At 41.3% G+C, this 11515-nt stretch overlaps 1 protein-coding gene across 1 annotated transcript; it reads left to right on the top strand.

Annotated features, from left to right (window-relative positions):
• The first annotated feature begins 1580 nt into the window (after positions 1-1580).
• On the top strand, positions 1581-4432 carry LOC125312425 (phosphoglycerate mutase-like protein 4). The gene is made up of 6 exons (XM_030682941.2): positions 1581-2035; positions 2556-2606; positions 2705-2815; positions 2964-3089; positions 3281-3356; positions 4070-4432. The coding sequence occupies exons 1-6, from the start codon at positions 1889-1891 to the stop codon at positions 4264-4266; spliced, it is 708 nt and encodes a 235-aa protein (XP_030538801.1). The 5' UTR covers positions 1581-1888; the 3' UTR covers positions 4267-4432.
• The last annotated feature ends 7083 nt before the right edge of the window (positions 4433-11515 follow it).

Below are 11515 nucleotides of genomic sequence, written 5' to 3'. Positions count from 1 at the left end.
GAAGATAAAGTTTCTTATAGGGAAACCACCACTATCCGGGTGGACACAGGAGAGCTCTATTGGAAGCCCCACACGTACATGGCGTGGACGTACCGCCACGGGGATTTTGTTGGTGGGTCCGCTGAAGGGTTTTGATATCCCCTACGATGGAGTTGGGGAATGGAACCCCACTAATGCTGCACCTCCAGACGGCGTAGTGGTGCACCCCGATGTTGGATTTGAAGGCTTGGAACCCAACCCAAAGGTCATGGTGCTAGGAGAGGATAGGGAAGTCGTAGAACCGTCTGATGTGGAACAACCACTTGAGGTTGGTGAGGATGAGCAGGCAGCTGTAGATGACATAGTTGATGATAGCGATGATGGGTAGTTGGCCTCTTGACTTTCGTGGAGTGTTTTCTTTTGGAAGTATAGTAGGCTTCGACCACTTGATCTTTTTGTTGTAGTGGTCACAAGCTTGTACAGTGACCTCTGAAGCCTTAGGTTTGAGAGTTGTAACAGTTATGTATATACGTACATAAGTTTGTTTTTATCATCCCAAGTTATCATATTGTTGTTAGTTTACGTACGGGGATTGGTTTACGCTTCCCCAAGAGTTTTTTTGTTGGCCTTGGATTTTGGAGAACTGTACAAAGTCGTGGCCGGAGGGGATGTTTGCAAGCTCGTAGGGTTCGGGTCGTGACATCATGGGTTGAAGATTTGAAGACGCAACAGTGATTCAACGAAGTTGTTAAGCAATTCCGCAATCAAACGCCGATAGAGGTTAGTCGTACTTCTCGATGTTAAATTCCAATACCAACGAAACCTAAGGAAATCAAAACCCCGAAAACATACATGCAAAAACCAAATCTAGACTAGATTGGGATAGAAATCTCTCAAAATGGGAGAGAGAAACTTCTAAATCTAGACTAAATTAGAAGAGAAAAGCTCTCAAACGGGAGAAAAACAAGAAAAGAAAATAGAGAAAAACTCTCAGCTCTCGCAACTCTTGTTACATCACTTAATTATAATCGAAAAGAGTATATATATTCGTAGTTATTCATGAGCTCAAGCTCAAACTACCAATAAAAAAATATGAGCTCAAATTATAAAAGTTCTCTAGGCCCCATGCTTTTTTATCGATGGAAAGTATGAACCACACTCCAATAAATTCTTCTACAAATTAATTTTATGAACTTTCACAGTTATTGTTGAAAATGACCAGTTAAGGAAAAATAATTTATGATCAAAGAAAATATGCATGCTTAAAATTAAGAAAATGAATTCCCTAATCTAATAGGAAAAAAAACATTATCCTGAAAAATGATGTTTCGAAAAGCGTTGTCTTTCGTCATAAAGACATTGTTTTGACTTCCCTTGACTCTGTCGATAGTTTAGTCTGTGATTCCCACTAAAAGAATAATTTAGGAAAAAGATGCAATGGTGGTTGGCAAAAGAACAAACATTTGTCACATCAATTGCCGTAGAATAATGCCTGTTGCATCTTCCTATGAAGGTCCCAATGGCTCCAAACATATAAACTTCAGAGTTGCGCGCGCGTGTGTGTGTGTTTTTTAATATTGGACAAGTAACCAGGGAAGACGAAGACATTCAGATCATGAAGAAAAAGATGCCTCGTGCCTTGTCCATTTTCTACGAATTAACAGGGGAAGACCGATACGAAGACTAATGGCGCGGCGACGTCCTTGAACTTCTACACACCGTTTTAACTCGCACCCAACAGCAGAAAAGAAGTCCCAAGTTGAAGCTTTTGCTTCTCTCTCCCGAATCAGAAGTTCTTCAGCAATGGAGGACGCGATTCACGTAGTCAAATCCGCTAAGCCAGCCGCGTCCTGTTCAGACCCTAGGTACGATTCCTGCCTCTCTCTCTCTCTCTCTCTCTCTCTCTCATATGCCAACTTGTGATTCTGTTAGCGATGCGTTCGAGTTGAATCATGAGAGAGACGATGCTCAGTCGGTCGCCATCACCTCCGACCGTGCTGAGATCATCCTCGTTCGTCACGGACAAACAGAGTCGAATGTTGAGAAAAGAATTCAGGTATGGACCAAAGACAGACCTATCTTCATTATCGGCTTTTCTTTCAACAACTGAGTTCAATGGATCTTGTATACAATCCTTTTCCCTTTTTATGCCCCAAATTCGTAGCGTTTTATCTCCTACCTTCGCCCTTTTCTGGTTTGAACTTGTTCATGCCCATCTTTCTACTTTCCATGGATTTGTACAATTACAATTGTGTTGAATAGGGAAAATACTCGTATGGACTCGATCTTTCATGCATCGAGGTAATCACGACCCTTGATCTTGCGGGTCACATGTGGATTCCCAAGATTCACCGACTGTGATAGCACTTAATGCGGAGACCTCGGCCTAAGCAAGTGGCTCTCTTCTGAGCAAGCTTTTATTGGGTACTCCCGATCCATGTGATTGGTGGTTCACAACACATGAGCCACTAGATGACATGGTTCATACATAATCTAACAGCCTACGTGATCTAACAATCCGTGTGAAGTGAGCTAACATAGGATCGGTGTGTTTAACAGTTTTCCATTTTGAGCAGGGCCATTTGGATGTTGAATTAACTGAAGCTGGGAGGCAGCAAGCACGTGCGGTAAGTGGACTAATCTCATACTCTATATCCCTTTGGAGTTAAATAGATCTAATGAGTCCCAGTTGCTTCTTACTCTATTTCTCTCTCAAAACAAAAAGGTAGCCGATAGACTAGCTAAAGAAGGTGAAATCTCCGCAATCTACTCCTCCGACCTAAAACGAGCTACCGACACAGCAGAATTGATTGCAATGGCTTGTGGTGGGGTGAATGTATGCATCTAACCCCACATCTTCATCTTGCATTTATGTTAACAAAGTCATACGCTTGAAAATGCCTTCGAAAGAGCAAACTTGAACATCTGTGATTCGATGAATACTACTATGAATTTTAGTGAATTTTTACCCGCATCAAGACCAGGTTATCAAAGATCCAGATCTACGGGAACGAAATGCAGGAACACTTCTTCAGGGCCTTAAGAGAAGTGCAGCGCCTCAAAAACAACCCGAGGCTTATCGATCCCGCGAGAGGGACCAAGAAATCCCGGTATGAGCTCAACCAAAAATTAAATGGTTAATTGCTCTTTGGAGTCAAACTTACTTGTTGACGCCCTGTCTTAAGAACATATTCATGCGTAAGACAAGGATATTAGATCAGCGGGGAGCCTGGACTTCACTTTGGTTCATCACAGGAGAATTTTCTGATCAAGGGCTCGCGCTTATGGGTTGTTCACGCAGGGTGGTGGTGAAAGCAAGGATCAGCTTTACCGGCGATGCACTACTTGCTTGCAAAACATTGGCTTGAATCACAAAGGTAAACCGATGCTATCATGAAATATCGCCATTAATCCATATCGATGCCATTAGCGAATTTCGCTCTGCACAATGATAATAGAGCTTGTAACCTAGTTTTCACAAACTACTTCAAGCGTACCCGCAAAATAGAATTGCACGACACTAATGACTTCGCAGAAACTTCATTAAGAGTATTTAACTATTAAACCGCACGTTAATCAAATAACTTAAACTTTTGGAACAATTGGCAATGGTTCCATAGAATTTAGACTAATTTTGACTCTCCTAGCTCTAATTTGAAGATCTATCCCTGGCGGTTCTAGCCTGATAACACTTTGTGGAGTCATTGACATATAAGATTAATGTCTATTTGTTGCTTATTTGCGAAAACTAAAGACTTATCCACCAAATTTAAGCACGCAGAGGATAGATATCTGTGCGTCTAAAATAGTCAAAAGATGCCTACGCTTATACATCTAATTATACATGAATGTGCATGTACATCAAACTCTCAAGGTTACGTAAGCATGCATGTGTTCGTCCGTGTAGAGAGAGAGAGAGAGAGAGAAACAGCACCTTGGATGGCTTGGAGCAAAAATTGCTGCTCCAGTGCTTTATGCACATGTAGACTACAGAAGTGACTATCAACACACCCCTTACTCCTAATTCCCTCATATTTATTCCCTGAGAATGGTGACACAGTTTTAATTAGCTTGGAAACACACCGTGCAGGGGAGCGAGTAGTAGTGGTCACACATGGAGGCGTGTTCGGATCGCTCTATCGGATGGTTCACCCGAACGAAGGTAATTCTGGACCGAGGATAGAGAACACTTCCATCGGCATTCTGCACTTGTTTGGTGGGGACAATTGGGTCGTAAAGTCCTGGGGCGATATTAGCCATCTCAACCAAACAAAAGAGAAGCTTTAGTAGCATTTTGAGATATATGGCGAGATCTAAAACAGTGTGAGGCTAAAATGGCTATTTTTCTTGACACTAGTTCTGTATCCATTTCGATCTTGCAAAAGAGTCATGTTGCAACTTAGCCAAAGTGTGAGAGAGACCTACTCATTAGACATTGCTTGACAAGCGACAGAATCAATGGTGTCCAGTAACTCGGACAATAGAATTTTCCGTATTCTTATACAATATGACACCACATATTAGGTGTTAATACGTTTAAGTGCTGTTATTGTGTTATATTTGATAAGTATCTTCACTAATTTTGAATGTGCATCATTGTGATTGATTGCGGTTTTACTTAATAATTTGTTGAAGTTTGTTTGTAAAACATACAAAGATGTGGCTTGTTCCACTTGGAAAAAATATGAGTGTGTGGACCAATATGTAAGTGAAAGGCTTTTGGCCTTACAATTTAAGACAATAGGCTAAGTGGACTAAACCCAACTATATCTGCGTGCAGACACGGATATTTGGTTCACTAATCAACCGTTAGTTTTTTTAAGCAAAAGAAAATTACAGTTTTAAAATGTGAAAAGCTATGTCCTTTTGGAAAAAATTGTTTGTTCACAAAAGGGTTTCATTGTTATAAATTCAAGGTTTCTACTTCAATATTTTCACTTCCAATTTTCTTTTCTTTTTGAAATACAGCCTTTATTCTCCAATTGTTTTGTCTTAAGAGTTTTTGAAAAAAATACCAAAATTGCTATATGGTGTTCTCATTTTGAGACTTTGTTGTATCCTTGACGATTTTTCCCAGGAACCATTGGCAACTTTGTGAGGCAAACAATTCCTTTAAAACAATATTTTCACGCCTCAAAATCTAATTCTATTCTTTCTTATTATTTTTCTAACATAATGTTCTCTCCAAGCGAGCGTTGATCTTGTTAATGACCAAGATAGACATCACTTGATATTCATCAGATAGATGCCTTGGCTGAAAGTTACCGCTCGAACCACTACTGACCGATTACCTGAGGGCATAACAAGAAAGCAAGTTCAAAAGAATTTAAGATCCTCATGTTGAAAATAAGAGTTATTGTCTCCTCGAGAAGTCACTAAATCCGAAAGCAGCCACCAACTTTCTCTCAAATCACCTTTAGAGAGTCCAATTCTTGCCAACCTTCATTCCCTGCCCATTAAGGATGGGTCGGCACAACGTGGGTGTTCTTGGCTCCAATTGAACTTTGGAACTCGTTGGCGCTAGTCTTGAGTGGCACAAAAGAGATCAAAATCAATCTGGATACTATGTAATTAGCTGAGATTCATATTCAACTAATCTCGTTTAAGGTTTTGTGTCGTTGTAAATCTAATACCGTCTTCATTTCTCTGATTCATTGCAATGGCCATGAGCTAGGAGTTTGAGTTTACACGGTCATCACATGGAAAATTCGTTCTCGATTTCTTTCAATCGCCTACATGTTGGATTAGAAGGATCAAAGTCCTGTGACTTCACAGAAGAGTAGGGTGTGGATGGAGAAACAGAACACCTTAAAAACTCCATCGTTGTTATGATCCTATGGCACATTAAAAACATCAATTCGAAAGAGCTGTCTTGTTTTGATTAAGCACTTTTTCTTTTTTTTCTTTAGTGAATTTCAGCCCCATATATATGGGATCATTTGACTTGTGTTTCAATGATTCCTTTGAAGACATTTGGGTAGCTTTCTTTTTTTGGTTTTTCACCTCATAAACGTGGGGTATACTGCCTTATTGATGAAGGGTCTTCACAAATTCTACTCTTAGTCTGGCTTAAATCCGAATCCCAACAAGAGTGAGGTTTATCTCTCGAGTGGCTCTCCTGCACTTCGGGACCAACTCCTACGATCTCTCTGTTTTCGACAATGTACGCTACCTTTTCGGTATCTTGGTGTACCTATTATTGCTTCTAGACTTAGCAAGACGGATTGTATCTCCCTCGTGAATTCCATTACTTCTAGAGTACAATCTTGGTCGCATCGATTTGTCTTTTGCGGGTCATCTACAACTTATCAAATCGGTCCTTCATGCTATTCATGTATTCCGGGCTAGTGTCTTTACTCTTCCCATGTTGGTTCTTTTGCGGATTGAGTTGATACTTAGACAATTTTTATGGAAAGGACCGAGGCTAGGTGTGGATAGTGCCAAAGTCCCTTGGAGGGATGTTTGTCTTCCTAAAGAATAAGGCGGGTTGGGCATTCACGGGTTCCTCGACTACAATTGTACTGCTATGCTAAAACATATTTGGACCTTATTTTCAAATATGGAGTCGATGTGGTGCAAGTAGATACATTCGATATTCTTAAATAACAAAAAAATTTGGGTTGCCACTAAACCTACTTTCTGCTCTTGGGCTTGGAAGAAAATCCTTCAACTTTGTTCGGATTTTCAGCTTCAATTTCGTTGGCGAATTTGGAATGGGTGCACCGCCACGTTCTGGTTTGATCGTTGGCACAACAAAAGGCCGCTCCACAAACTCTTTTTGAATAGAGACATCTACCTATCTGAAATCCCTAGAAATGCCTCGGTCTTCAACTTTGTTTCTTCGGTATGCTAAAACATATTTGGACCTTATTTTCAAATATGGAGTCGATGTGGTGCAAGTAGATACATTCGATATTCTTAAATAACAAAAAAATTTGGGTTGCCACTAAACCTACTTTCTGCTCTTGGGCTTGGAAGAAAATCCTTCAACTTTGTTCGGATTTTCAGCTTCAATTTCGTTGGCGAATTTGGAATGGGTGCACCGCCACGTTCCGGTTTGATCGTTGGCACAACAAAAGGCCGCTCCACAAACTCTTTTTGAATAGAGACATCTACCTATCTGAAATCCCTAGAAATGCCTCGGTCTTCAACTTTGTTTCTTCGGTGTGGCAACAATCTTATGTCTTGGACACCATTACTTCATGGCCTGAAAATGCCGCGGTGCTCACCATAGAGAGAGGGGATCGATTCATATGGTTGGGCCATCATTTGGGTATTTTCTCTATCTCTTCGGCATGGGACTTTATCCGGCGCAAGGGGAATGTGGTCTCGTGGCACTCCTTTATATGGGATTGATGCATTACCCTCGGGCATGGTTTCCTTCTTTGGTTGATCACCCTTAACCGGCTCCCAACACAAGTACTTTTGCTAAACTATCGCAGAATTTCGGGTGGCATGTGTGGTTTTTATCGATGTAGACCAGATTCGGTGGATCATTTATTTTTCGAGTGTAATGTCACTGGCACTTTCATGCAATCTTGGGCCGAGAAATGCAATCCGGGATGCCGTAATCGGGCTTGGCAAGACAACCTTCGGTGGGCTATTCACCATACGAGTGGCCAGCACTTTTATCAGCGGGTTGTACATTTCTCTTTTGGTGCTCTCTGCCATATCATTTGGATAGAACGCAACCATATTCTGTTTAGAGATCGCTCCTTCTTCAGGCCGGCACTTATGAAGCATCTTGAGAAAATCATCAAAGACAAGGCCCTCCCTTTTGATCAAGTGGAGGATAGCCCTCGGAATCGGCGGGTACAAGTCAATTGGGGCATCTCGGCATCTATTTTTGATTAGTTGGACTGTCGCCCTTTTCTGTTGATGTTGCTTTTCTCTTTCGGTTGTATTTTTGGTCGAAAGTTGTAGTAGGTTTTTAGCTGCACACGTGCTGTAGGCTTGTCCTTTGTTTAGCTGTTATACCTTTGCACCCGTTGTGACATACCCAAATGTCGTAATGGGGATGAGGTTTTTATGTTTCGGCTACCCCTTTGTAATTTGCACCGTGAAAAGTTAATATACTACTTACTTTACCACCTCCCAAAAAAAAAAAAAAAGATAACATGTGGAGACAATAGAAATGAGAAATAATTTAAACCAGAAAAGGGACCGAAAGCCACAGTGGGGAAGTAAATTAGACCATTGATTTCAGCTAGGGGCACATCAAGATATACAATATTGGACTTTTCCTAAGATTAGTAATTTAATACCGTGGCACAAAGTTAAAAGTTGAGGGAAACATGGAAAATGTCATTTGATAAGGCGAACCAATATGCAACGGGAAAATGGGATGTTCACGGGAAAGAAAATGAGAGAATTTCCATTTCACAGTGTTTTGTGCGAAGTTCGATCGAAGACTTCTGCTATTTTGATGAATAGCATATGCGTTTGATTGATTTAATTCCCAAAGTTAACCGTCCGAAATGCACATGATAATTTTTAGATCATTTTGTGATCGACTGTGTCGGTATATTATAGAAATTCAAAAGAACTCTTCCAAATACACTCCCCTCTGTTTATTCTTGTATGCGCCAATTCGTGAAAATTCAATGCATATAGCTTGGAGGAAGGCCAAGGTCATTTTGTGATCGACTGTGTCGGTATATAATTGTTGATTACTTTCTCATTATTTCACATGCATCCGCGTGGTGCAGGATCGGAGATGATTGACTATATTAGACCAATTGTTGACTTATGAGTTATGACCATTGTACCTTAGCAATCGAAACTGGGTTTAATTTATTAATTAGTGTTCAAAGTCAAACCCTCCTCAAGAGGGGCTGCATTGGGAAATAAAAATTGCTTCTTTTTATTTTGTCGCAATTATGATGATATATTCGATGTCCATAAAAAAATAACAATAAAGTTCCCACATTTTTCTTTCAATAGTCGTATATAAAAATACAAGAAAAGGAGTCTCCTTGATGTTGGCAGCCTCCATGATGTCCGAGAGCTGGAGAGCGGCCTCCTCTTTGGAGTCGGAGGTCTTGGCGAGGCCCCACATGATGAGAGCCACCTAGGGGATTCACGCACGACTAGGGCCCCAATGGCGAGCACGACTGACGAGATTGCTCCCACGCGGGGCATAACATGCCACCCGAGGTTGCAGTGGAAGTTGGAGAAGGTGGCATAGTTGGAGCTGTAGCCGAGAACGGTGCTGACCTTCATGAACACCAAAAACCGCTGAAACAATACATGAAAAAGCAATTAGCTTTCTAACTTTAGTATTTCCCATATCAAGAAGAATCCAATTAAACATGAAAAGGACAAAACTTGACGACAAATAAAAAAAGAAGATGTTACAAAATTATATATATAAAATTTTGTAACAAAATTTTATATATATATAAAAGAAAACGGGTGAAGTACCTCAGGAAGGAGGTGAGGAAGCCGTGGAAGACGGCATGGGAGACCTCGGCGATGTGGACGGGGGCCATCATGAGAGCATAGCCGATGCCAACATGGAGGACGGAGCGGCCAAAAGCCCATCTTGCCATCGTCAACCCGAGAATTGAGAACATGTCAAGGACTCCCCAGCAGGGCCTCTAGAGAGGATTCTTTTCGTGAGATAATTTGTGTACATTTCGGGCTCTCTATTGTGGTTCTCTCGGTCGCGAATCTTGCGACTCCGGTGACCGGTGACGAAAGGCGAGCAGCGATGGGTGCTGATGACCGGAAAATGATGGGATTCTGCTCTGGTGGTGCGTTTCTCAGGTAAAAATAAAGAATAAAAAAAGATGGCGTCCCTCTTCTCTTCGCCTCAGCGAAGGAACGAGTATCCCTTAATTCCCCCGGCTGAAGCTAACCCACTCTGTTAGATCTTAACGTAAATTAAGGAGAAAAACAAGGTAAGGGAAGTTACGTGCAATTCCCCACCGCCCAAATTGCAATTGGAACCGGTCAACTAATCTCTTTCATTTACTTGGTTTTATATATATATATATATATATATAAACACACACACCAGAATACAAAATAAGTCATTTAATTAGATGAGTTTAACATGCAAACTACATGACATGCGAATTAATTGACCTAACTCTAATTTTGTATGTTAAACTATGCCGGCCATGGATAGCGATGGGAAAGACGGAGACCATATCGGACGATAAAAAATTAAAACTTCAGGAACACATCGAACGAGGAAATAAAGATCAAAGTCCTTTTAGTTTTAACATAACAATAATCCGAAATGTTTTTGTTTTTACCAGAATCGTTTCGTGGGGTTGGCTTGGCACCGGGGGAAGACGAAGACCTTCAAATCGTGAAGAAAAAGATGACCTGTGCTTTCTCCATCATCTGTCGTTTATAGACTTTCCTACGAAAGATCGGCTGGACATTTTCAATCGTTTACTCTGGGAAGACCGAGGTGAAATTAGAAAACTTCCTGGAAAGTTGTTGTTTTGCTGTCCGCCCTCAGTTTTGATTTTATAGAACGACGTCATTTTGGACTACAGTGGAAATTCGTTATCAACTCATCAGATATGGGTTCCGTATGCCCTTCCTATTTATTGTGAACTGTGGCTCTTTTCAATGTGGAATGCTACCTAAGTGAAAATCAGATAATTTGGCACCTCATACGGTTCTATTTAAGTCAACCAAAAAAAAAAAATTTCTCGTTCTTTTTTCTTTTTCCGGCCTTTCTTCCTCGCCACCCATGACCGCCGTTACCGCCGCCATAGTGCAGTACCGAGATCATGTGGTGGACATGTGTGATTCGCAACCACCGCAGCCTACGCAACCTTCCCATTGCCTCTCTCTCTCTCTCTCTCAAAATCAAATCTGAGGCATCGCAATCTCATATAAAAGATCACGACTGTCCCAACTTTCAATCCGAGGTTGCAACGGCCTCAAATCAGACCGAGAGAGAAAGAGAGATGGGGTCATTGCCAAGTGGCGGTTGTGGTGTTCGACCGCAACAGTGAAGGGCGGGCCACGGCAGAAAGTGGTCTTCAACTAAAGAGAGACGGGTCTAATTTTGAGTGTGTGTGTCTGCGTGTGAGAGAGAGAGAGAGAATCTGTAAATTGGACCAAAGAAAAAGAGGTGGACTCCATGCGTATTCAAGTGTGTCTAAATTAATAGTATCATCTCGTCGCCATTGATTTGTTTATGGGAGGATCACGTGGAAACTAAGTTGAGCAGTCAAAGGATTGAATTGAAAAACAGAAATTAAGGACATACCAAATGATGAAAACGACTTGATTGGGTCTGAATCTGATTGGCTCGGCACGGGTGATTTTATGAACTTTCGTAGGAAAGATCACGAAGACCATGACCGAGACCGAAACCACACCTCGTTGTTCTGCAACTTCTCGTCCACATATTTGCTGTTTACATTACCCAAGAAGACCGAGACGAAGACCAACGCCTTCTAAACAAAGCCCAAACCAAACCGCGTTGTTCTTCTAACTTCTCCTGTGCACTATTTAACTCGCACCAGCACCCGAAAAGAAGTCCAACTAGAAACATTCCTGAATACGA

The sequence above is a fragment of the Rhodamnia argentea genome, chromosome 11, assembly GCF_020921035.1.
Source record: "Rhodamnia argentea isolate NSW1041297 chromosome 11, ASM2092103v1, whole genome shotgun sequence".
Classification (NCBI taxonomy): domain Eukaryota; kingdom Viridiplantae; phylum Streptophyta; class Magnoliopsida; order Myrtales; family Myrtaceae; genus Rhodamnia; species Rhodamnia argentea.
Note: the sequence above shows the minus strand (reverse complement) of the source record. Positions and strands in the feature narration are given on the sequence as shown.